Below are 25471 nucleotides of genomic sequence, written 5' to 3'. Positions count from 1 at the left end.
CGCGATATAGTGGATTGGTAAAAGGTGATACCCACGCGAAGATTGCACGACGGCAGAAAATGGTAGAGGAGTGCACCGGAGGAGATGTCAGTCGGCGGCTCGAGAAGCAGCCCAGCCGGGCAAGGAAGGCTGCTGCTGAGGGGCTTGTTGGTCGTTGGAGGGGCTGCCCAGAGAGGACCCCACGAATTGGTGGTTCCTGCCGAGAACAGCAGCCAAAAAAAGTGCCCAGGAATGCACAGGAATGTGGGAAACAGCCGATCCGGAAGCCAAATTCAGGGTCTGAATCTGGATATCAAGAGCAGCAGCCGGATGCAAATCAATCGGGAGGCAAGGCGTGTACAAACAATGGGAATGAACGAGGGAGATGTGCAGCAACGTCAGTGTGTGTGGTCGTTCGAACACTGTCGAGACACGCGGGCACGCGGGCGTGTTGGAGACTATCCACGGGTCGCTACAGGCGTCGGGTGGCACTGGGCTTCTTACGTAGCACTAAGGTAAGGTCTTATGTGTATCCATAGGTACCTATGTAGAGAGCAGGTGAGCAGAGCTGGAGCGCCTTACCTCAGACTTTCAAGGTCCAAATGACGCCGCGGGGGAGGATTGGCGGCTGCTCAATGCATCTTGGACCGATGCGAATGCGCGTGCTGTAACCCGGTCGCAGGTGGTGGGTCCACTTTACTCGACGCCAGTGACAACGGACCAAACCTAAGCATATTTGAAGAAAAAGAGCGGCGGGGAGAACCCAGCTACAGATTTATCGTGTGGTGAGTCGTGTTATCAAAACCCTGGCATGGCCTCTGGTTTCCTAAGCTCTGTCATTATCAACCTTTCCAGCCCTCAAGGATATCTCCAATGGGAAGAAAGACACTGCGATGTGATCTGCGGGTGATGTTTACTGGAGGCATACATCGGGACTACGTTTGTCGACCAATCAGATTTCGTGTGCAGCATGCTTCGTCCACTTGGATAAGGGTTCATCTACGGATACGGATATCTCTCTCGAGCTCTCGAGATGGCCTCGCCAGCAGATCGAATCGGAACAGCCTTACGACAATCAGAGTCAATGCCTGTCGCAGCCACTGAGCCAGCGTGGTGGTACCGATGGAGGACGGCGGACGAGGACAAGGGTGGAAGAGCGGCCTCCTCAGCCACACTCTTTGGATTCCCACATCTTCCAGTCGTTTGATCGTTCAGGATACGGCAATACGGCGATCCACTCCTGGACCCTTGTCGGGCATCTTCAGTGCTCCTGGATGCCGTCGCTCATCACGGCCATGTCCGTGCTCTCCCTCCTGTGCCCCTCATTTCTCTGCGGCTGAGCATCCTTTTCAATTCTTACCAGCCCACAAGGCTCCCTCTGGTCTGCCACAACCCCTGAATCTTGTTCCCTGTGATGACTAGAACCGCCTTTTTCGTTGTTCTGTACCGGAGCTGTACGATCCCAGCCTGAAGGCTGCCTCCAGGAGGTGCAATGACGTGCGGTTGCCGAAATGATGCACTTGTCTAGTATTCTGTAGGCAGAGCTCGAATGTCTTTATCTAAGAGGTGCTTACCTCCAAATTACACACATTGGAAGACCGTCTCTTGCTTGTGAAGCTCACATCACCTTAGGTACCTTACCTACCTTGCCCTCTCACGCTCTTCCTTCCCGCTTTACCCCACCTCCCCCATCCAACCCAAGCACCGAGAGCTACCAGCAACCCGACTCGACCCCCCTTCCCTCCAGTCTACCTAGGAAGTCTCCATCAGCAACGCTGCTTCTCTGTCCTGTCCAGGGTCGAGCCTTCTTCCTGCTCGATTTTTCTGCTCCTCTACCTACGCCAGCCTCAAGCTCTCCTCATAAACGTCGTCTGCATCCCACCGCTGACGCCCAGTTCGTCTCGATCCCGTCATCTCTACAGGGTCTGTCCACCCGGTCATTCCACACGTATACCACTCGCTGCGACCGATAACCCCTCCCGGAAAATGAGTTGTAAGTCCTCGGATTGTACTGTTTCTCTTCGGTCCTGCGGGACCGTTGAACGGCTCTGCCGTGGTTGTGAACATTACGACTGCCTCGTGCAACACTTCTCCAGTCTTATTGTTCCCAATCCACAATCGATGCTGACCACACGTTCGCAAATAGTCTCCAACATGCTCAGCAGGCTCCAGGGCCAACCCGAGAGCTACGATAAGAAGTACGAATACTCCCAGACCATTTTCTGAATACCATGTTCTGACGTCCTCTCTACAGGGCCAAATACCGCTTCGGTCGCACTCTCGGAGCTGGAACTTACGGTATCGTCCGTGAGGCTGACGGTCCAACTGGCAAGGTCGCCGTCAAGATTATCCTCAAGAAAAATGTGAAGGGCAACGAGAGAATGGTCTACGACGAACTGGACATGCTCCAACGTCTCAAGCACCCCCACATTGTCAAGTTCGTTGACTGGTTCGAGTCGCGTGTGAGTCCCGTTCCCGCTACGAAGCCATGCCTAGCCTCGATACTGACAACCTTTTTGCAGGACAAGTACTACATCGTCACTGAATTGGCTACGGGAGGAGAGCTGTTCGATCGAATCTGCGAGCAGGGCAAATTCACAGAGAAGGATGCTTCGCAAACCATCAAACAGGTCCTCGAAGCCGTCAACTACTTGCACCAGAACAACGTCGTACATAGAGGCAAGTTTACTGTTATTCCCTGGGTTCCCTTGTCCTTCTAACTAGTCAGCCAGATTTGAAGCCTGAGAATCTCCTGTACCTTACCAGAGAGACCGAGTCCGATCTTGTCTTGGCCGATTTCGGTATCGCCAAGATGCTCGACCGCAAAGATGAAGTCCTCACAACAATGGCCGGTTCCTTCGGTTACGCAGCCCCTGAGGTTATGCTTAAAAAGGGCCACGGCAAGCCGGTAGACATGTGGTCTATGGGTGTTATCACATACACTCTTCTTTGCGGTTATTCTCCTTTCCGCTCAGAGAATCTTCAGGACCTCATCGATGAGTGCAGTAACGCCCAGGTCGTATTCCACGAGCGTTACTGGAAGGATGTCAGCGATGATGCCAAAGACTTCATTTTGCATCTTCTGCAACCAGAGCCCGTCAAGCGCTGGTCGAGTGAGGTACATAGCCGGCCTGGACCAAAGTCGAGATATCAGCACTGACAACAGTAACAGGAAGCTCTTCACCACCCGTGGCTCAGCGGAGAGAATGCCACCGACCACAACTTGCTGCCTGAGATCAAGGCCTACATGGCCAAGGCTCGTCTTCGCCGTGGCATCGAGATGGTCAAGCTTGCCAACAGAATCGAGACGCTCAAGGCACAAGAGGAAGACACAGAGGATTCGGATTTCCCAGCCGACGCTATCAGCGCAGCAGACCAGTCCAAGCACGTTGGCGCACACGAAGTCGCCGCTGGCGAGAAGCGCAGCCTTTCGAAAACGATCAAAGGAGCCATCTTCCGCGAGGTCGTTCTTGCCAAGGTGCGCGAGATGAAGCAGCAGCAGGACACGCTCAAGGTGAAGGAGGATGCGGAGAAGGAGCACAGAAGACGCAGCTTTCAGGGATGAGAAGCGCCGTACGTCTCTCTATGGCGACTTTGGCGGGTCAGTCGGGACTCGGGAAGATGATACCACACGGGTTGGGTGAAACAGCGGGCCAATGTCACAGCTCGGCAGCGGCTTTGACGATTTCAAGTTCTTACTGCCTTTCTTTGCGCACTCATTTCGTTTCAGGCCGAAGATACATGGCTTGATGAGCGATATACGTTTGTTGCTTTGCCGGAGCGGACGGGGGAAACAGAAAAGCGAGGACCTGACATGACTTTGAACGACACCCATCGTTTTTTCCAAGATTGAATCTCTTCGTATGACTCAGGACTTGACCTAGTTAGTAAACCTTGATACATGTAGCCCTCATTGACGTGTCTAGACAGCTTGCCACAGCATCTGACCAGCAAGAGAGCCAGTGCTATCTTAAACTTGAAAGTTCGTGATTGGTGATATTGCAGCTGCTAGTATAGTCGATACTGCGATCGAACCAAATTCGTGTCTTGCCAAGCTCGAAGCTTGAGGTCGGACGTTGATGACAGCGTATTCAGCAATGAACGGCACATGCAACATCTGAAGGAGACCTTTAGTGTGTTGCCAAGATGAACATTGCTAATCGGCATTGCTACTACTTGAAGTCGGGAATTTGGGTCTAGAGTAGACTGCTGCCCCTTGCTCTAAAACTACCACTACTATCCGTACTACTACTACTACTACTACTACTACTACTACTACTACTTATTGTATGGGTGGATTCGTAACGAGTCGTTGTTGTGCTGGTTGTACAAGGTATATCAAGAGGAAGAGAAAAAATAACAAGGTAAGGTACCTTAACAAACCGACTACCAGTAGTGCGCCGTCCTGCCCCGAAATGCTGCCGAACGGGAAGGAAACAGAATCGATAGACAGGCGCTCTTCCCAAAAAATTTGGCTTCGCCTGAAGCCCCCACCCACCTAAATGCTTTTTGTGTCGCCGTAGAATAAATGAACAATGTATAGGGGCAATGTTGCTTGAAATCATGGTACAATTTAACGAAGAGAGACCGTGGGCCGCTTGGTATCATTTGAAAGAGACGAAGGGGAAAAAATTGCGATTCGAGGGAAACAAGCGATTATTCATCTGGAAAGAACGACTCATTCCAGCTCGGCAAGAACGCTCTCGCGAAGCGCCTCATAGCGGCCGATATCAAAGCGACGTCGTTGCCAGTTGTTCTGGCGCAGGCGTTCAATGCGAGTCCTGATATCGAGATTGCGCAGGTCATCGCTGAGCTCCGGGGTTGCAGCCCTGGCGGGGAGCGAGTTGCGCCCCGAATCGCTTTGCAGGGGTGCCGCAAGTTGCTCCTCCACATTGGTGATGTGGACGGCAATCTGCGAGCGCAAGCTGGAGAGCAAGCTGCAGTATCGGTGGATAGACCGCTCTTGGAGGAAGTCGAAGGCGTCATATTCCTCGTTCAAGGGTTCGGGCGTCGGTGGTTTCGCAACGTCCTCGGGCTCATCGGCGGGCTCCGGCTCCTCTTGGAGGACCGGGAGGTAGCGCGGGGGTTCGGGCTGTTGTGGGGCGCAGAGGAAGTCGTCAAAGCCGAGAGTCGGAGAGTCGGGGCGAATAAACGGTTCTTCAGGGACGTCACAAAAGGTGACGCGTTTCTTTGGCGGTGTTTGGTTGGTGGAGAGCTTAGTTATGGCGTCCTCGACGGAACACACAGACGGCGTGGGTGATGAGAAAGCGGTCGAGTTGGTCCAGGTCCGCGAAGATGCGCGGGAGGATGTAGAGCTCGACGGAGAATGCATGCTCGAGGTCGCCGCTGAGGATGGTCGCGATGAGCGGGCCATGGTCTCATCCGCGGCCTTGCTCAAATCAGAGGCTCGCGTATAGTGTTCTCGAGCTTGTTGGAGAAGCCGTGTCCGATACGGCGATGCGCATTGCAAAGGCCGGGAGAGCATATCAAAGGAGCTGGCGGCATAAAAGTGAAGGTAGATGAGGTAGGCCGGCTCAACGTTTGCCTGGCGACTTGGTTAGTACGGTCTCAAGCCATTTCAGATGAAGTGCAACTTACAGATTCCTTGATATTGTCTAGGATCTCGCAGCAGCGCAACGAGCATGGTCGATACTTGCGGTTGAGATACTGCCGCTTGACCTCGGAGACAGCCTTGCTCCACTCGGCAGACGTGTAAGGCAAGACGGGTAGCGGCGCCGGCTGCGATGCAGACCGTTTGTGCACTCGCGCCTTAGGAGGTCCGACGGAACTAGCCATGGTCGGTGATGTTACCGCAGGCTGTGGCGTAGTGTAAGAGGCACTCGACGCTGGTGCTTTGCTCGTGGGAAAGACTACGCTGCCCCGGGAACCGACAGCAACAGGTTTAAGGAGGAGGGGTATTAAGCCACCCATCGTGATAGATTTAGAGTATTTGCGCGGACGAAAAAGGTTTTCGGTGCCAGAGGTAGGCTGAGCGATGAAGAAGGACGGCTAACTCAGCTTGCCACCTTTCCGTCCGATATGAGACCAATGGCTGAATAAAATCGTGAAGTCAATAGCGTGAATTGACTTGAAAGGGCCAATAGCAAGCCGCCGCGTTGTTGAACCAGGCAATAGTGTTCGTGATACTTACGACTTATGATGAGGCCAAAATATCGAGGCAGATAGAGAGCGGGCTCAACAAAGTCGAGAGCAGCAAACGAGGGCTGAAAAGGCCCGGCGGGTTCGATAAAGCTCGATAACTCGATTTGGGTGTAAGTGGGTAACCCCGAAATGCGTAACAGGCGTTATACCGGGACCCGGGAACAGTCTCAAGTCGTCTGAACTTCCTTGCAAATCGAGCGCAGGTCGACGTTGGCCTTGGCACCCAGAATGAACTCCGTCCAGGTTTGGCGTTAGAAGCCGTGGCAGGATTGTTGGGTTTTCCAGACGTTTGTAGCTTCCCACGGTGGATGTTGCTTGCGAGTGAACAACCTGTAGGCTTGCAAGGCTATTAAGACGAACTGGGAAGCAATGATGTGCCCAGGTTACAGTCGCCGAGTTGTTGTAGTCTCAGGAGGTAGTACGTAGCACGGTTGATGATTCGGTTATCTTCGTAATCTTTTGAAAACTGGGAAAGCAACCTGCAAGAGGCTGATGTTGGGGCAAGCTGAAGTTCGAAGAGACAGAGAAAGGGCGGCGCCAGTCGAGTTGAAGACCAATTGAAGGAGTTGTATGTGGCTGCCAGGTATTGAAAGTGGCGGCTGAAGACCGAGACAAGATACACAAGGTGAGACCGGCGGCGGAGGGATCTCAATAAATGACGAATTGGCCGTTGGGAGAAAGCCCGGAAAGCTCGAGGAAAGAGAGCGGCTTCAAGAATCTGTCAGATGAGGCTGGTGGTTTAGAGCGGAGCGGAGCAGTGGGTGGGCAGCCGGGACGATGCGAGAAGCACAAGAAGAAACGGCGGGAGAGGCTGGGGATCACAGAATAGAATCTCGAAAACTTCGAGCAGAGACCCTTTGGGCCTGGGGGGGATGGGCCGTGTTCAAGTACCTCATGGAGTCATGGATGTATCCAGGGGAGGTGATTTCGGGACCCCTCAAGCACTTGATTTGGGGATCCGTACAGTAGAGCTCGAGCATTTTTCGAGCTTGGATTGGGGCCTGGGCAGGGTGTTTGCGCATCGACGTTGGACTAGGGAGAAAGGGGGAACAAGCTTCAGGCGTCTGTGGCCTGCGCAATGAGATTTTCTCGTCTCCTTCGAGGACCTGCATATCGTGCTCCATCTCATTCTCGCTGAGGTGTGTTCGTTCCCCTGGCACCGGCATGCATTTCCTGTCGACCCTTGCCTCTAACCCTGCTCGTCGTTGGTGCTGCCCTTGGTGCTGAACCCACCCCCAATGCAAGTCTCTTGCGTACAAATGTAACTCTGCCCGTAGTAGTTTGCGTATCTGGCTACGCGTTGTGCTGCGCAACCGTACCTTGGATGCGCTATGAGCTGCGAGGCGTTGCTTGGTGCGAGGGATGGCTTTGAGATGGCTTGGGTTGCTCCGGTAGAGTTGTGAGAGACTCGCCCTGTGCAATCTGCAAGGTGCGAATAGTTCCCACCCCGCGGCAGCGCCGTAGTCCGTTAGACCGTATATGGACACGCTACGAGGGCAGCTCGAAGATTGGGCGGTCGAACCTATTGCAGTTTGTGCGTGCGAAGTGCCCGTACCTGGAGCCATTAATTGCAACCCGAGAGCGCCGTAGCGTGTTCTACACGTGATGAGTAATTAGATGCGATGGTGAAGCAGGGATGGGTTTCTGTCTGTCAGTGTCAGGTCTGGGAAATGCGATGGGGGGAGACGGGCGATGTGCGGTCCCGTTGTGGATTACACGGGATGGACGGAGATGATTCGCACGCCGGTCGGCTGGGTCTCATTTGCGAAGGGAGGCGATGCTGATAAAGACTTCAGTCCCCGAGTCACGACACGCTGGAGAAACGCCGTCTGTGTCTCGTCAGCAAGGAAGAGTGTCCTTCACTCTGGATGGATAGCAAGGAACCGGAAGTCCAAACGTAAAGTCTGGAGGAAAGATTCTGGCACATAGCGCAGCTTCATGACGACGGGACCAGCTTGCTGGTGGGGTTTTGGTGCAAGACTGTTGGAAGACACACGAAACCCTTGCTCGAAAGGGAAGAGAAAAAGAAAGCAACGCGAGGAGAGAATCGTCTCAATGTCTCTCGCTTTCTCGCTATCTCTCCACAGAGCGGCGAAGCAGAAACCCAACGGCCATCAAACCCGAATCCACCAAGCACCTCCATCAACTAACGGTTTAATTTCACCGTGGACCTTCCATACCTTCCAGACCTTCCAGTTGTAGCTAATTTCCAGGTTCCCGGTTGGTCGTCGATTCGCTTTGTTTGCTCTTGCTAGGGGGGGTTGGGGGGTTTGGGGAGTGATGAGATGAAGAGGAGGGGGAGCCTCATTGCTTCGCCCTGGGACTTGGAAAGTGGGAGTCAACACGTACCTGCACAGCCAGGGACTCCTGTCGTACCTGCCTTCCCTTCCTGGGTGGTGGGTGAGGTGATGACTGCCCTGGTGACTGGGCGACCTACTGCCCTGCACCGGAAGCCACGAACCGACAACCGAACGGCGGGTCTCTCCCTCCAAGACTCCCGTCAATAGGCTCCAACCCCTGCATCAGATCTCCATCGTCGTTCCCTTCCTCGGGTTGCTGTCATTTTCCACGCTTCTTCCCCCCCTGCCTCCCCTGTCGTCATCCTCGTAACCTGCTCTCGCCTCTGCCGCCTCTCATTGCACCTCATTGCCCGCCCTGCACTCTTCTTTCCAGGGTCATGACAAGTGACAGTATCACACCCACTCCCATGTTCATAACGCGCAGGTACGGCCCTGCAACACTCAGAACGCTCTCCGTGGGATTCGAACCGTTCTTTGGGACCGTGGACCAAGAACCTGGCTAGCCTGCGATCTCCATCTTCCACTCCTTGTGCACTTGGGCCTCTTTCACCTCTTCGGGGCCGGCACTCGAGTAATGCAGAAAGCATGCAATATGACACGCCAGCCAATGTATCTCCGCCGACATATACCGCAGTATACCCCCTGCCATGGTCCGACAACAGCACAGCTCAAAGAGTCAAAGGTCCCAATAACGTGGTAACCTCAATACGCAGTGCCCCGTACGGCTACCCATGCCGGGGACATGTGCCAGCGCCATGTTCACTCGCCCCAAAATGCGGTACCATTATTGGGGGTCTATCAGTGGACGAAATATTCACACGGAAATGTCTAGTTGCGGGCATATTAGACACCATCCAGATCAAGAGAATGGAAGTGACAAAAAACTTCTTACACCTCCACCGGGACTCGAAGGGAAAAGCAACCCAGAAAGGCCAAGGCAAAGAAAATAGACGATGCGGACGAGAAAAGCAACGCAAATGGGTCAACTCACGGCATCAACCAAGCCCTCACGCAAGAAACTAATCCGTACGGAGAGGTTCTCCGGGTCCTCTGGCGAATATCACCTCGCGTCGCTGGCCTCAACACATCCGACGCGGTGCACACGATCCATACAATTCGTCTTCGTTCTCGTAGCTGAGACTCAGGGGCGAGCCATCCTGGCGCCAGAGAACGACGGTCGAGTGTCTAAGAGCAAACTCGGTCCCAAGGAAGAGGCCTCAGCGTTGCCTCACGGCCTCACGGACACGGAACCGTCAAAAATTGGGACCGAAACGAAACATTTTCATCCCCTCAGCTCGCCTATGAGGTCCCCCCAATTCTCCCTCCCCATCACCACTGGCACCACGTTGTGGACATCCGCACAGATCTCCAAAGACTCCAGACGGCATGCACCTCCAATCCCTGATCACAGTCGCAATCGTTGCGCTCAAGCACCTTGGACGTCCGTGCTTGCACACTTCTACTTCTCACCGCAAGATCAAACCTTAGGCTGATTCGCCCTTCCAAGTTGAGATTTCTCAAAGGCAGGTTTTGTGTGGGAAGCGCTCGTTTGAAGCTGAATGTAACGCTGAATGCGACGCAACAACCTATGAGCATAACACGGGTGAGTAATAAGCACTATTGGGAAGTGCGATACTTGCCATATCTCTGTCGTAATTGATACCCTACCAGGTACGACACATTGCGGGATAGGTATGGAACAATCAGCCATGCACACCCGACAGGAATGAATTTTTTTCCTTCCAAAAAAAAAAAAAAAAAAAAAAAAAAAAAGCAAAATATCTCAAAATTCAGACGACCGTTGTCCTGCACCTAGGCCCGGTCCATCCTGCAGTAGCGGACGGAAACCACACCACAAGTGCCACTTTCCAATCGTTAGTCGACCGATTCGTGCAGGTTTCGATTCATTACTTGACTGTAGCATTGCGCTCAACGTCGGTGTTCCGCAAAGCTCTTCCAGGTTCCCTCTGGCCCTGTCACCTCTGATCAGAGGCCCTGTCAACTTTGACTCGAGCCCTGCCCGCCCGATCACGATATCGGCGGGGTTGTGCGCCTTGGATTCCTTGAAACCCCCACCCGTTTGCTTATCGTCGAGTCCAGGTTGCAGGGCCGGTCGTGAGGGGTAGATGGACCAGCGCGGGTCGGTTTGTATAACACAAGAGAGAGGGGGGCGGGATGGGACGTTTGCTACGGTGTGATTGCGACTCATTTGAGCCCCATCATCTCTGAATGACCCTAATCACGCGTCGCTATTGTTTTCTTTTCTTACCCTGTCGACTCCGGATCTTCTCTTGTCAATAACGTTTGGGCAGATATCCGGGGTTGGTCGATGATCGACGGAGCTACAAGAAGAGATGGTCTCTCCTACATCAGGCCATCCGATTCCTCGAGCTTTGGAGCTAGTCAAACAACTGGCTGGCTTGGGCAGCTAGCGGACCAGCTGGTCAAGTTTACAAACAAGTCCCTGCGCGCATTGACTTGAGCACTAGATCCTCATGGTGCGACGATCCAAGCTTTTCGTGGCTGACAATCCCGCCGTTGTACTTGCTAGGGCTTCCGGATAAGCTCATTCCTTTGTGAAGGACATGAAGGAAACGGTCATTACTATACCTACACGTCGCTCCCCCCACGTGGTGGTTTGAGAAGTGATCCACGCCACCTGTAACATGAATTTGACGGGGCTTCAGACCAGTCGATCTGGGCTGCTTCTAGGCGCTGCCTGAAATGGGCACGATCATGTTGGATTCGCTGGCCGCGGCCAAGTTACGGTTCAGATAGCTTGACTTGTAAAGCCAGAGCGACCATGTAGCCAAAATCGACGGAAAGAGACGGAAAGATCACAATTCAGGGTAAGGTACTGAAATATGGCAAATGTAATCACCGCCGACTTACCATGACGGCTGTTTCTATTTTCAATGCTTTTGTGCTTTGCTTCTTATCTTCACCCATGATTTATGCGCTCGGTGCGGGCTTGCTCTCTTCCGCTGCCTCCGCCGCCGCGAGCTTCTCTCCTTCCGCGACAGCAGCGACGGGTGCCTCGGCAGCAGCACCAGTAGCAGGCGTCTCCACGGCCTTCTCCTTCTCCTTGTTGTCCTCCTCCGACGGCGCCGTCGTGGACTTGATGTCCTCACCCTTCATGCCGCCCACGACCCTCAGGCCCTCGGCTCGTGTAGCAAGGTTGTCGAGCTCGCGCTTCCGCGACAGGCGCTTCTGCACCTCGGGCACCAGCGATGCCATGTCGACGAGCTCGCCATCCTTCTGAGGGTGGCCCTCGGGCAGACCCAACTCCTTGATCCTGACGACGCCCTTCTGGACCTCGTCGTCGCCGAGGATGATGGCAAAGGGAGTTGCGTTGGATTCAGCCGCCTTGAACTGCGGCGGCAGCTTGGGCTTGACCTTGTAGAGGAACTCGGCCTAAAATGAAAGTTTGAACAGTGTCAGCGACGCTTCTTCTTCATCTTCGTCGACTTGAGTCGAGTTTTTGCATAGTGCAATCGTACCTTGACGCCGGCATCCCACAGCTTCGAGCAGACCTCGAGTCTCTCTTTGATCAGACCAGCCTTGGAGCCTAGGGACATGACGAAGACGTCGACCGTACTTTGTGGCGCCTCGCTCTCGGCCTGCATCCGGGCCTTGGTGATGCTGAAGATTCTCTCGATGCCAAAGGAGACCTAGGCTACCTGTCAGCATCCCACGCGGTCTCTTTTTCTTGAGCTCTGGCAATGGCACTCACACCAACGCACGGGATTTGCGTCTTGCCAGAGAACATGCCCACGAGGTTGTCATAGCTGTCACTTTGTTAGAGACCTGAGAAACTGTGAACGGTGCATTTAGTTTTGTCCTCACCGCCCTCCGGCTGCGACACTGCCAACGCCGACGCTTGGATCGTCAGAACGGTCGTCGTCGTCTTTGTTCTTGCTCTTCTTTTTGGGCTTCACCGTCTTGCCATCCGCGTCAGAAGCAGCGGCCGGTGCCGATCCTTCTGTCACAACTTCGTAGATGAGACCAGTATAGTAGTCCAACCCACGGGCGAGGGAGAGGTCAAATGACACCCGATCGAGGGCGCCAAAGGCCTCCAAGTAGGTGAAAAGGAGTTCGAGATCGGCCATGCCGGCCTTCATCGAAGCGTTCGCAGCGAGCTTGTCGTCGCGCTGCAGTTTCCGAAGCAGGTCCTGCTTACCCTTCTGAACTACCCACTCGCCAATTCTGTCGGCCACCTCACCGTCCAGGCCCTTCTCCTCGGTCATCTCCTTGCGTACGTCGGCCCAGGGGAGCTTGTCAAGTTTGTCGACGGCCGAGGATATCGTCCGGATCTTATCCTCGGGCACGCCACAGACCTCAAAGATGCCGTCGAGGATCTTGCGGTGGTTGAGCTTGATGGTGTAATTTCCGTTCCAGCCCAGGCCCTCAAAGACCTCGACGACAATTCGGATAATCTCGGCGTCGGGAATCATGGAGTCGTAGGTACCGGCAATGTCGAAGTCACACTGGTAAAACTCGCGCATGCGGCCCTTGTTCATGGCAGGCTGATCACTGCGATGTGTATGTCAGCTAGTCGCCGAGTATATCGTAGGAAGGGTGTCGTAAATCGTACCGGCGGTAGACCTTTGAGATGTGGTAGCGCTTGACGCTCTGGATGTCCTTGTTCATGGCGAGCCATCTCGCAAAGGGGACGGTCAAGTCATATCGCAGGGACGTAATCTCACCACCCTGATCGGCCAGGTCGTAGATAAGCTTCGAGTCTTCGCCATACTACGGAGCAGGTGTTGGTCAGCGTCTTGTGGTTGAGTCGAGAACCGAAGTGGATCGCGGGGTTCTCGCAAGGTGGGGGGAGGGGTAAACGCGAATATGTCGTACTTTGCCAGACAGAATCTCCTTCAACTCGAAAACGGGGGTATCAAGCTCCATGCCACCATGCTTCTGGAAGACGCCCTTCAACTGCGAGAAGATCTTCTCGCGGATAAGCATGTCCTTGCCGAACCCTTTGAAGCAAACATTGTGTTAGATGGGCGCGTCGTACGCTATTGTCTTGGCGCTAAAAACTAAAATAAAAAAAGGCGACAAGAATGGACTGACAATCCTTGGTGCCCTTCGGGGTCTTGAGCTCGAATTTTGATTTCGGCGCCATGTTGGGCAGTTGATCTTGGCTATTGCTTTGGTGACGGGAAGACGAAATGGTGGACAACGCGCGGCTATTGTTGGGCCTGATGCTACTTCTCGCGGTGCTCCTAGGCAAAAGAGGGGATGTAATTGGGCTTGGAGAAAGAAAAGTCAGTCGGTAGGCCGGTCGGGCGGACCTCGAGAAAATCTTCACCTGGATCTGCATTCACCTGGCTTCCGAGATCTCGAGCGCTGTTGCGCAGAGGGGTAACCGACTTCAAAGGAGAAAAAGCGGCCCGGGTAAACTTGGTTGATGACTCAATCGCAAGATTTGGAGGGGCCGAATGCACTTGCGACGGGTTTTGGGGGAGGGACGGGGTTTGTGAGGTCAAAAATGGCTGCAAGGCTGTGACTCGACGGGGATGCACTCCCTTTGCGCCATCCAATGACGTGCCAGTCTGCTGGCGACAGATCCCTGCTCCGTCGATGAGGCTGACGGTACCATTGCTGGTAAGCTTCTCCATACTTAAGGAACCTTACGCGGCATGACTCCAATTTTGTCCACAAGGACGTAAAATAAGTCGTCATTGTAATCAACACAAATTTGACTTTGAGATTCTTTGACACCTCTTGCAGTACAGCACTCTATGATTGTGTTGCGCCATGTTCCTGCAGTAGGGACGAATCATTGAAGTTGAATTCTTTTGTTGACTGTACCTTATTGGCAGACGCGATGGGCCGGCCCATAGCCCCAATGATTTCCGGGTACGAAGATAATCTGTCCAGTATCAACCTGTTTTCGACAATTTGGAGATAGCATTTTCGATCAACAATATGCATCCCGGTCAGATCACGAGGAGGGTTCACCAGATTATTTTTGGGGGACGATTAGTATAAAGCAGGATGTGACGCCCAGCGAATCTCAAGAGTGCAGACTTGAACACAACTCTACAGTTGGCTCACAGCGTCCAAAACGTTCGCTTGGTACCTTATTTGAGAATCTAGAAAGTTCTCCGGGCCTTAGTTGCCGCGAACGCACAATTTTGAGGTCGGGATCTTGTCTAGAATCCGAGTCCGATGCGATATTGAACAGTGACATGATTGGCGACGGGCCAGACTGAGTGTCCCTCCCTGCCTTTGACTGAGAGCGCAACGCCGCAGCCCAACGAGACTCGATGAAAGCCTGTTCCGCCGCTCCATGCCCAGGAAGTCGGACTTTGGTTTCTGGCAGGCAGCAGCAGGCAGAAACTCCGCAGTGGTATTTGTATAGTTGCAAATGTCTGGGATGACGAAGGTTGTGGCGTAAGGAAAGCGCCACCTGTTCAATTGGTCCTTTCATTGGAAACAACCGCAAATGAGTGGTGTTGCGAGACTGGATGAGCAACAATGTCCGTAGTGTCAGTCAGAGATTCTCCCTCATGTGGAAATATGACATATAGATGGGCAAGGTTAGGTGACATGGTGATGTGGTGATGTGGGAAGACGCACGGCTCGTAAAATCGTAAAAACAGTACCTACCTAGGTTGCCCGGCGCTAAAAAGTGGGACGACGCCGCCAAACGATGTGAACGTCGTCTGCCAGTACGGATACCGCAAAGTACGTCAGGCTAACCCCCTTTGGCCCTTTACGACATGGACTCTGATAGGCTGCGGATCAGGTCGACTGCCAATGATCCCAAGACACAATTGGGACCTCGTCTCTTTACCTGAGTACGGATACCGAGCTCTGCGATCAAGGCGGCCTCATTGGATAATGATGATAGGAACAAATCCGCGCGTTTGGGACCCGGGCGGTTCCTAAAATACGGGAATTCCACAAGTTGGAAGTGTATTTTTGTGACCCAAGTGCCACTGATATCATTTAAAGTTCGTCCAATATCACCAGAATATCACAGCGAACTCTGGCCTTTCCTTCGTGGCATCCACCCCTCCTGGTTCGCAGCCAAATATCAGGAAATGACTCTGTCACCTGAACAGTTGCCAAATGCAAGCAGCCAGGCTGCCTAGACGCCTCCATTTCCCCCAAAGAGACCTTCACAGATTAGACTCTCGCAGGATGTTGGTGGTAGGGCAGAGGATGGCGCGTGCGTTAGCTCACACCATTCCTAAGCGGGATGATTGTCCATCCGAAGTGGGTCGCGCTGACCCACCTACAGTCCGTCGAACTTGGAGCCCCCGGGTCTGCACCCTTACTAGGTTGCTTTGAGGGCGCTGCTGCTGCACGTCTCGTAAATGTCCATGCCTGGATAGAAGGCCATTTTTGCGAGGGGATGCAGTACCTACATAGTAGGTAGACTTGAGATAATACATTTCATCATCGAATTTGATGTCTTATCTCATTCTCGAGGTATCCTTCCCTACTGCCTACCTCCGTCTATTCTTTCGAATACAAATGTATAAACACGTCTGGGGCCAACCTGGTCTGGTCGGCTTCTGCTCTTTCCTTTCCATGCCCAAGAGATCCAAGAGAACATTCTGATTGGTTTATTTTTCTGTACTTTTCTCACTCCCGAGTAGGACCATCACTGGATGTAAGCCCTTTGCTTTTCATCGCCTCCGACTACCTACCGATTATGTCCTCTTGAGCTCCATTCTTTAGGGACACCTCAGCATGCATATTATCGAGACGGGCACGGCCCCGCCGGACGGGCTGCCCTCAGTGGCAACTGGCGTCCTCGGTGACAAAAAGGATGTGGTGCATTCGATTTCCAGCAAGGACGAAGCTTCTACGCCCGAAGCGAAGATCAAGCCGGAGCGGGAACCTACCTTCAAGGACTACTTGCGCGTGTTTACGTATGCCACGAAATGGGACATATTTGCATACTTTGCTGCTGGTCTCGCCTCCATCGCCGCCGGCACTACATTACCGTTAATGAACAGTAAGAAAGCACAAACCTGTTCTCTACGACTGACCGTTTGACTTACATGCGCAGTCATTTTCGGCCAGCTCGTCAACCAGTTCAACGGTTTCACTTCCGGAGACGGCTCAGTATCTCCAAACGAATTCAAGAAAACTGCCGACAAACAAGCTCTTTACCTCTTCATTCTCTTCCTTGCTCGATTCGCCCTCAACTATGTCAACAAGTTTGCATTCAGAATGATTGGCATCAGACTGTCTTCAGCTATCCGCTTACACTACCTCCAACGTCTCTTTGGTCAGACGATCCACGTGCTCGATTCGATGCCAGCTGGTGCTGCTGCTGGCACCATCACATCTACCGCAAACACACTCCAGATTGGCATTTCGGAAAAGCTCGGCGTCTTCCTCGAATTCAATGGCACAATTTGGACCGCCATCATCGTGGCTTTCACTTACAATTGGTCCTTGACTCTTGTCACGGCGTCGGTCATTCTCTTCATTCTCCTGGTCTTGGGGGTTCTGTTGCCTTTCATCATCAAGGGCCACAGTCAAGTGACCCGGGCGGAGGGCAAAGCTTCTGCTGTTGCTAGCGAGGCATTCTCAAGCATACGGATGGTCGCTGCCTGTGGTGCGGAAGACCGTATTGCTTCTCGGTATGCTCGCTGGGTCAATGTGGCTCGTCAGAAAGGTCAAGCTACGGCACCTCTACTCGCGCTCCAATTCGGCTTGATTGTAAGTTTGATTCTTCTCGCTTATTATGAAATAACAAATTGATCTAATTATCAAAGTTCTTTGCCCTTTTCGGTAATTTCGGACTGGCATTTTGGTACGGCACGCATTCATGGGTTGATGGAAGAGTTGACAATGTTGGTGAAGTCATCATGTGAGAAAGGTCCCGTACATACACTTGAATCTCTATCTAATCTGCTAAACAGTGTTCTCATGTCTGTCATGCTTACTGTCATGTCCCTCGAGCGTATTAGCACTCCTTTGCTTGCCATCAGCAAGGCAATGGTCGCGGCATGCGAATTTCTCACTGTCATTGATGCTCCACGCCCCAGAACAGGGGAAATGAAGGCCCCCGAAGTTTCCGCCAATGACGACATCGAATTCAGGGGAGTCACCTTCGCGTACCCCAGCCGACCACACGTCAAAGTGCTTGACGATCTGGACCTGACTATCGAGGCGGGCAAGGTCACAGCCATTGTTGGACCTTCAGGATCGGGCAAGAGTACCATCGTAGGTCTGATAGAGAGATGGTATACCCTACAAGATCAGTACATTATCGCAAAGACGATCGAAAAGGACAAGCTGAAGGAAGCCCAGAAGAAGAAGAAGAACAAGAACAAGAACAAGAAGAGTGGAGGGGACGAGTCTGATGACGAGGAGAAGCCTGAGCCTGAGGAGGTTGGACCTTCCGTCGAGCTCAAAGGCTCTGTTTCTACTTCCGGCCATGCACTCGACGATATCGACCTCAAGTGGTGGCGGTCACAAATTGGCCTTGTTCAGCAGGAGCCTTTCCTGTTCAACGACACCATTTTCAAGAATGTTGCCTACGGGTTGATCGGCTCACAGTGGGAAGACAGATCCGAGGATGAGAAGAGAGCTCTTGTCAAGGAGGCTTGCCAAGAATCGTTCGCTGACGAATTCATTGATCGTTTGCCGGACGTAAGCATCCCCCTTTCCTTGCATCTGGACACAGACTAACGTGAGTTTCCAGGGCTACGACACTTTGGTGGGCGATAGTGGCGCAAAGCTCTCCGGCGGACAGCGTCAGCGCATCGCCATTGCTCGAAGCATCGTCAGAAAACCAAAGATCGTGATCTTGGACGAAGCCACCAGTGCCATCGATGTCCGTGGTGAGAAAATCGTTCAAGCTGCTCTCGACAAGGTCTCACAGAATCGTACTACAATCACTATTGCTCATCGTCTTTCCACTATCAAAAAGGCCGATCGAATCGTCGTTTTAAAGAAAGGCAAGGTGGTTGAACAAGGAACCCACGAAAGCCTCTTGGAGAACAACGAGGGTGTTTACTACGGACTGGTTCATGCTCAGCAACTATCCCTGGGAGACCAGACGGAAGCCACCGATGATGACAACCCCAAAGAGGAAGAAGGCCTTGGCGAATATCTTAGCCGAGAGAAGAGCGCTGCAATGTCCGAGGCAAGCGGTACACGTCAAAAATCTGAAGTGTCGAATCGCAACCTTTTCCAGAGTTTTGGTCGCTTGCTTTACGAGCAGCGGAGCCGCTGGTATCTTTGCATCCTGACCGTCGTCTTCGCGGCGTGTGCCGCAGCTGGTACTCCGTTGCAGGCATACCTATTTGCCAAGGTCATTGTGGTATTCGACCCCCGGAACGGCCCCGACAAGATCCGAAGCGACAGTAATTTCTGGTCACTCATGTGGGCGATGCTTGCGATTGGTATCGGTCTATCGTATTTCTTCATGGGATTTGTGGCAACACATCTGGCGGCTATCATCTGCGCAGTCTACAGGCAGCAGTATTTTGAAGCCATTCTGTTTCAAAAATCCTCCTTTTACGACGAAGAGGGGAATGCCCACGGCAGTCTCACAGCCCGTGTGGCCGGAGATCCTAAGCAATTGGAAGAGCTTCTGGGTCTCAATATGGCGATGGTGTACACCGCAATCTTCAATGTCATCGGTGCAATCTCTATCGCCTTTGCTTTTGGATGGAAACTGGCGCTGGTCGCTCTCTGTGTTACGATGCCTATTGGCCTTGCATCGGGATACTTCCGGTTCAAGTACGAGCTCGAGTTCGAAAAGATGAACGCCGCAGTCTTTGCAGAAAGCTCCAAATTCGCCGCCGAGTCTATCGGGGCTTTCAGGACAGTCTCAGCGTTGACACTGGAGGATATGACTTGCTTGCGGTACGAAAACCTGCTCAAAGGCCATGTCAGTCATGCGTTCAAGAAGGCTCGATGGACGAGCGCTGTGTTCGGTTTCTCAGACTCGGTTTCCATGGCCTGCCAGGCTCTTATCTTCTGGTATGGTAGTCGACTTCTGGCTTCCGGGGAGTACCAAGCTCAGGGTTTCTTTGTCTGTTTCATGGCAGTGATCCAAGGCGCGGAAGCTGCTGGACAGGGCCTCAGTTTCGGTCCCAACGCAGCCCAGGTCACAGGAGCTTCGAATCGCATCATTAACATGCGAGAATCCCGGAACCAGGATCTCATACCAGCAAACGAGAGGATCCCCGATACAGACGGTGGCGTCCAGATCGAGTTGCGCGACGTGCATTTCAAGTATCCCACCCGCGACGTCTCGGTCTTCAAGGGCCTCAACTTGACCATCGAAAGGGGGCAATTCGCAGCCCTCGTCGGCGCGTCTGGCTGTGGCAAGACGAGCATCGTATCCCTGATGGAGCGCTTCTACGACGTGCAAAAGGGAGCCATTCTCTGCAACGGGAAGAATATCAAGGACATCAACGTCTACGAGTACCGAAAGCAACTGTCGCTAGTTGCCCAGGAGGCAACCCTGTTCCAGGGCACGATCAGGGAGAACATCCTCTTGGGCGTGGACGACGGGACCGTGACAGACGAGCAGCTGCACCAGGTATGCCGAGACGCTTCAATCCACGAGTTCATCGTGTCTCTTCCGGAAGGGTACAACACCGACATCGGCAGCAAGGGCGTCTCCCTCTCCGGAGGCCAGAAGCAGCGCGTGGCTATCGCCCGTGCCCTGATCAGGAAACCCAACATCCTGCTTCTCGACGAGGCCACGAGCTCCCTCGACTCCGAGTCCGAGAAGCTGGTTCAGGCTGCTTTCGAGAGAGCAGGAAAGGGGCGGACCATGGTCGTAGTCGCTCACCGTCTCGCAACGGTGCAGAACGCCGACGTCATTTTCGTTCTGGGCGAGGGCAAGTTGTTGGAGAAGGGCAGCCATAATGAGCTCTTGAAGCAGAAGGGGGTGTATTGGCACATGGTAAGCCCATCGCTCCCAACAACCGAAAGAAGACTACTGACTGTTATTGTAGTGTCACAGCCAAGCACTCGATCGATAGATCCTCGGTGGGTGTGTCTCTTCCCGTTGTTATGGAGGGGGTAACTTGTGTTTGATTAATTGGTGTTGAAATAGCTTTGGAAGCTAGATGGGATTTCTCTTCTTTTCAGAGCAAGGTGTATATTACTAGAAAACTACACTCCTAGATTCGCAATTCGTGAGAATCAACATGCGTCGCTCTGCATATAGCGGCAGCAGTACCCTACTGAGTATCCTTTCCCTCCCGGACGATTATTTGATTAGTTCTGGTAGTTCAGGAACTCTTGGGTATCACAGAAGACACAAAGGGAATGATGATATACTCATATACTTCTTCTCATTTACGGAGCGATATCTGTGACCAAAACGAACGTTCCCATGAGAACAATCATTATTTCTAGGCTTTCCAAGAGCCATCAATGATTGGATAAAAGACTTTGGTTCATGTGGCTTTGTGAAAGTCGACTAGGCTCCAGTGAATTCGTCTCATCCACTCTCGTCATGTTTGAAGTCCCCAAGCTCATCGTGGTCTATGGCAGTTCGATGAACCTCAAGTACTGCAAATAAATGGTGAAAGTTTCATCTGGTGCTGCTTGAGAGACGCAGAGAGCTCAAAAATTGCAACACGTCCCCCCGCCCTCCTCCCTCACGACTCTCACTTGGAAGAAGGCTTCACATCCCCCATACCAACCCCATAATCCTCCTTCAACACCTGCCCCGCAACCTCGACCGGCTCGCTCTCCTGCAGGACGTACAGCATCCTCCCCCACTGCGTCTCACTCACATTCTTCCACGCGTGCATGGTGCCCCTCTGCACACTCACGTCCCCCCTCCGCATCCGCCTCGTTTCGCCCGAGTCCAGGACCAGGTCGATCTCGCCCTCGAGCACGACGCCGTAGTCGAGGCTGACGGTGCGGTGCATGGGGCTCAGGGACCCCGGCGGCATGTCGACGATGCGCAACACGCTGCCGCCCGGTACCACGATGCCCGGCGGGTTCGACAGGCGCTCTGCGTAGGCTGCCACGTCCACATTGCCCGTGAGGGGGACAGGGGTCTGTTCCGTCGTGTAGCCCAGGTAGAATTTGGCGCCGTTTTCGATGGTCTGTTGTGGGACTTCGGAGTCGAGGGTGGCGTTGAAGATTGCTTTGCCGTCTGGGGCGTGGTCTGTGATGAACCGGTGGGGACGGCGGAGGTCGCTGGGGGTATTTGGGGATGCCATGATGAATCCTGCTTGCTGGCCTTTTGGTTTGTCCTTCCCAGTACGCTCTTTTGCGAGGTAGATACCACAGGCTTTCACGGTGTCTTGTTGTAGAACTATGGTACTGCTTGGCTTCTTTTCAGGTGTGATGAATAAGTCGGGCCAAACTCAAACGGGGAAAGCAATGCGATGAAGAAATTTAGGTATGTAGTGGGAAGAGAAGCGGCAGGTCTTCTACTCCCCTCCAAATATCTTCCCAGCTTACCAATTGTCCCAGACGTTCTGATACATCCCGTCAATCACTCTTCCCCGCCGCTAAATGTGCTTGAAGCAGTTGCCGGATGGGCATCCGAGCTCGTACAGCTTGTCCAGCTTCCGCCATCCGGAGGCAGTGGACGGAAAGTGGAGGTGGGGCCGACACACAGGAGGAGGTGGAGGTGGGTAAGAAGGTGGGTCGTGCGGGGACGGGTACAACCTGCGGCGGGCGCTAAGAAACCGTATTATTGAGTACCTTAAGAATTTGGCGCAGAAAGGCCCCAGAAACTGGGGTAAGAGTTTATCTTTGGGCATGACCTGCTTGACGTACCAATTCGATGTGGGCTGCGGGATCGGACCAGACGGGTGACCGGACGGACCGGACGAGCTGAACGGGTCGGAGGAGAACTGACGAAACAACAAGAAACCCTTTCAGAGGCAAGCAGATTTGCATACGATATTGATACGTGGGACTGCAAAATTGTTTTCAATGGAAGAATTTTCATACTCGCAACACTGAATGAGTTTTCGCTCTTGAAATGCGATATTGGGTGTTCCACCAGGCGGTAACGCTGACTGGCACTAGAAAAGAAAAGGGAAATAATGCCTCCTTCGTGAGAACCCTTAGATCCAATGACATGAAAATATCTCCAAACTATTCCTAGACCTCTGGAAATGTGCGCCCTATTCTATCCTCCGGGCCGCAGACACGTCCGGCACGCCCGTCCCCTCCACGACCTTGGCGCCCACAACCTCGTAGATGGGCATCTCAGCCAAGAACCTGGTAACGTGATGCAGCGTCGGCAGCCTCTGCCAGTCGTATCCCTCCATCTTGACCGAGACATCGGACGACCTAGATACCGCGTGCACCGTGGCGGGCACGTCCCGCGCTTCCTCCTCGTGGGGCACCACGCACGCATACTCGGCGTCGGCTCTGCCCGGCTCCCCGACCGAGGGGATGTAGCGGTATGTCAGGATCCCGTAGTCCGCCTCGCCGCCGATGGTGCCGTTCTCCGTCTCGGGCACATCGCGGCGCAGATTCTTCAGGGAGATGTCGGCAAAGGTGGCGCCCCGCCACGAGGCGCGGACGCGCGCGGCGGTCGCGTGGTGCTCGAAGTCAATATCGCAGAAGAGTTTTGGCATGCCGAGCTCCTCGCGCCCGGAGACGATGGGGTCGGTCAGGGATTCAAAGAGGACCGACAGGTGGGTGCCGTTGATTGTGCTGCCGTCCCGCTTGACGTATTCGATACCGTGAATGTAGAGGCCCAGGTGGTTGTAGCCGCCGCCGCCGAGCCAGGACATGTTGTTGAGCTGGGTGACGGAGAGCGAGGCGGAGCAGACGGTGCCGGGCTCTTTGAAGCGGAACGAGTCTGTGGGAAGAATCGTTTCGAGAAAGGTTCGCGATGTGAGGAACTTTACGGACATTGTCTTGAAAGTGCGCTCGAGATCGGATGGTTGTCGTCGGCCGAAGAAGTCTTGTCGGGGCCCGGGGAAGGGCCCGAAGCCGATGGGCATGCGCCAGTACATGTCCTGTTTCTTGGACCAGAGGTACTTGTTGAAGATTTTAGTCGCGTGGTCGTGCTCGTCGTGGCCAAAGTTGTAGTTTGTGTATTTCATCACTGTCGACGTGTTAGTGCCTGCCGCTCAAGGGCGAGTACACGTTTACGGGTTCCACAAACTTTGGATGGCAGGTGGTTGTCCCGGTATCCTGTCTTTGCCGGCTTGACGAGAGAACTCCTGGATCGTGTACGCGCGCTCCATGCGGATCTTCTCGTACAGGCGCAAACGTTCCGGGACCTCATTGGGAGAAGTCCCTCTTGGAAGGACAACCGCCAACGCCGCGCCGTCTTCCATCGCCTGACCTGCGCCTTGTCCCTGGTCTACGCACTTGTTAGTATCTCAAAATGAGGTTTCAATATCAAGACTTACGAGGCGTGAAAGGATGGGCGGCGTCTCCCAGAAGGGCGAGCTTGCCATTCACCCACGTCGGCAAGGCCTCCATATCCAACAATTGCCAGACGTTGACTTCATCGGGATGAGCCTTGCTCATCAATTGCAGCAGGGCAGGATCAAAGTCTTTATAAACCTTGAGTAGTTGTTCGATTGAGGCCTTTTTATTCCACTCTAGCATTTTTGTCAGTCCTTTGCTGTATGGTGAGACGTGAGGATACATACCATCGCTTGCATTTGCTTGAGACTCGGTATCGGGATGGATGCAAACAAAATTGAGAAGCTGATTGTTGTTGCAAGGGTAAATCACGATACGTCTGTCCGTACCAAACCACATACCCAGAGAGTTCTCTTTGTCGACTAGAGGCGCCGTGACGGGATCCTCCAGAGCGGCGGCGCGGGGGATGAGGAAGCGGAATGCCGCCTTGCCTGAGCGGAACAGCTTATAGTCGGTGCCGGTCACGAACTTTCTGACCTTGGACTATTTGGAACGTCAGCACGATGACGCACTTGCACTTTTGCGACTCATTGACTCACGTAGATACCATCGGCACCGAGGATTACATCTGCTTGGACGGTAGTCCCATCTTCCAGCGACAACTCGCCCTTCTCGGGGTTCGCACCGACGACCTTGGATGCTACATGAAGCTTTGCCGGCGGACTGGCTCCGTTTTCTGCGGTAGCGACATTACGGATCTCGTTGTGAAGATAGGCGCGGTGTACGAGCTGCCACGGATGCTGCCATTGGCTCTGGGACTTTGTTATGTCGACGTCGAAGCCGCCCTGGTTGTGCAAGTCTCTCTCTTTGAAGTGATGCGAGGGGTTGGCGCCGAATGTCTCAGGGTAGATGCCCCATCGCCTCAAAAGACCGTTGGCGTTGGGGGCCAAGTGTACGGCAGCGCCGGTCTCGTTGGCGAGTTTGGACTGTTCGTAAAGCTACGTTGAAGTGAAGCGTGAGTAAGACGGGCAGCACAAGTATAATGAGGCTACTGGGGCTCATACGTCAACTTGGTGACCTTGCCGGCGCAATGCTACAGCTGTGCTTAAACCACCAATGCCGGCGCCCACGATGGCAATCTTGAGTGGTCGAGGATACTCGTGGACCAGAGGACTCGAGGAAACACCGTTGGGGCGCTGGACCTCTCCCTTGATCACCATGGTGCCAACCTTGACCTCGGTAAAGAAAAGAATTGGTTGTTGTGTCTTGGTTAGAGTGTGAAGCCAGACCTGCCCTGAACTGCCACGGTCATGAAGGGGAAATTGTTACGGTTGTCGGAAAGATGCGAGTAGTGCGAGGAAAAGGCCATCGCTTTGTGTTGTGGGAGGCAGAGAAGAGATATAACCTATTCCGTCAACAGGAGTAACAGAAATGACCCATCGAGTCATAGGGTAATGGCAGACTTACACCCCGTCATCTCAAACGCTCGCCGCCCTGGACTCGACGCTACGCCACCGCGTCGATTGTCGTCTCGGCCCCTCCCTCCCTTGTCTCTACAATGTAGTTCCCCCTCAGCCACCATAACCACGACCGCGACCCCGGACTTTTGCACGTTGCCGAGCTTTTACAGGGCGGGTCCCCCCGCGTTTTGTGCCGGCCGGGTGAAGACCGGAACAAGGCAAGGTGTCCGCCGTCGTTATCAAAGATTGTCATAAACATATCAGCCCGAGTTG

The 25471-nt window shown here is 53.5% G+C and overlaps 6 protein-coding genes across 6 annotated transcripts; 2 read left to right on the top strand and 4 right to left on the bottom strand.

Annotated features, from left to right (window-relative positions):
- Positions 1–1965: 1965 nt before the first annotated feature.
- CORC01_05116 (uncharacterized protein) lies at positions 1966–3544 on the top strand (the record flags this gene model as incomplete). Its single annotated transcript, XM_022616762.1, has 6 exons — positions 1966–1972; positions 2126–2177; positions 2234–2441; positions 2502–2648; positions 2708–3097; positions 3152–3544. 6 exons carry the CDS (start codon positions 1966–1968, stop codon positions 3542–3544), a joined length of 1197 nt encoding a protein of 398 aa, XP_022476686.1.
- A 1113-nt stretch (positions 3545–4657) lies between these two features.
- CORC01_05115 (uncharacterized protein) lies at positions 4658–5910 on the bottom strand (the record flags this gene model as incomplete). Its single annotated transcript, XM_022616761.1, has 2 exons — positions 4658–5524; positions 5578–5910. The coding sequence occupies 2 exons, from the start codon at positions 5908–5910 to the stop codon at positions 4658–4660; spliced, it is 1200 nt and encodes a 399-aa protein (XP_022476685.1).
- Positions 5911–11393: 5483 nt separating this feature from the next.
- CORC01_05114 (histidyl-tRNA synthetase) lies at positions 11394–13767 on the bottom strand (the record flags this gene model as incomplete). The annotated part of the gene is made up of 7 exons (XM_022616760.1): positions 11394–11855; positions 11942–12112; positions 12175–12229; positions 12288–12974; positions 13036–13193; positions 13299–13423; positions 13518–13767. 7 exons carry the CDS (start codon positions 13765–13767, stop codon positions 11394–11396), a joined length of 1908 nt encoding a protein of 635 aa, XP_022476684.1.
- A 2384-nt stretch (positions 13768–16151) lies between these two features.
- On the top strand, positions 16152–20419 carry CORC01_05113 (ABC transporter transmembrane region; the record flags this gene model as incomplete). Its single annotated transcript, XM_022616759.1, has 6 exons — positions 16152–16419; positions 16474–17132; positions 17189–17283; positions 17336–18068; positions 18121–20340; positions 20393–20419. 6 exons carry the CDS (start codon positions 16152–16154, stop codon positions 20417–20419), a joined length of 4002 nt encoding a protein of 1333 aa, XP_022476683.1.
- A 633-nt stretch (positions 20420–21052) lies between these two features.
- CORC01_05112 (cupin) lies at positions 21053–21616 on the bottom strand (the record flags this gene model as incomplete). Its single annotated transcript, XM_022616758.1, has 1 exon — positions 21053–21616. One exon carries the CDS (start codon positions 21614–21616, stop codon positions 21053–21055), a length of 564 nt encoding a protein of 187 aa, XP_022476682.1.
- Positions 21617–22534: 918 nt separating this feature from the next.
- CORC01_05111 (uncharacterized protein) lies at positions 22535–24958 on the bottom strand (the record flags this gene model as incomplete). Its single annotated transcript, XM_022616757.1, has 6 exons — positions 22535–23469; positions 23530–23730; positions 23780–23974; positions 24026–24281; positions 24338–24736; positions 24803–24958. The coding sequence occupies 6 exons, from the start codon at positions 24956–24958 to the stop codon at positions 22535–22537; spliced, it is 2142 nt and encodes a 713-aa protein (XP_022476681.1).
- Positions 24959–25471: the final 513 nt, after the last annotated feature.

The sequence above is a fragment of the Colletotrichum orchidophilum genome, assembly GCF_001831195.1.
Source record: "Colletotrichum orchidophilum strain IMI 309357 chromosome Unknown Scaffold_35.1, whole genome shotgun sequence".
In the NCBI taxonomy this organism is placed as follows: Eukaryota; Fungi; Ascomycota; class Sordariomycetes; order Glomerellales; family Glomerellaceae; genus Colletotrichum; species Colletotrichum orchidophilum.
Note: the sequence above shows the minus strand (reverse complement) of the source record. Positions and strands in the feature narration are given on the sequence as shown.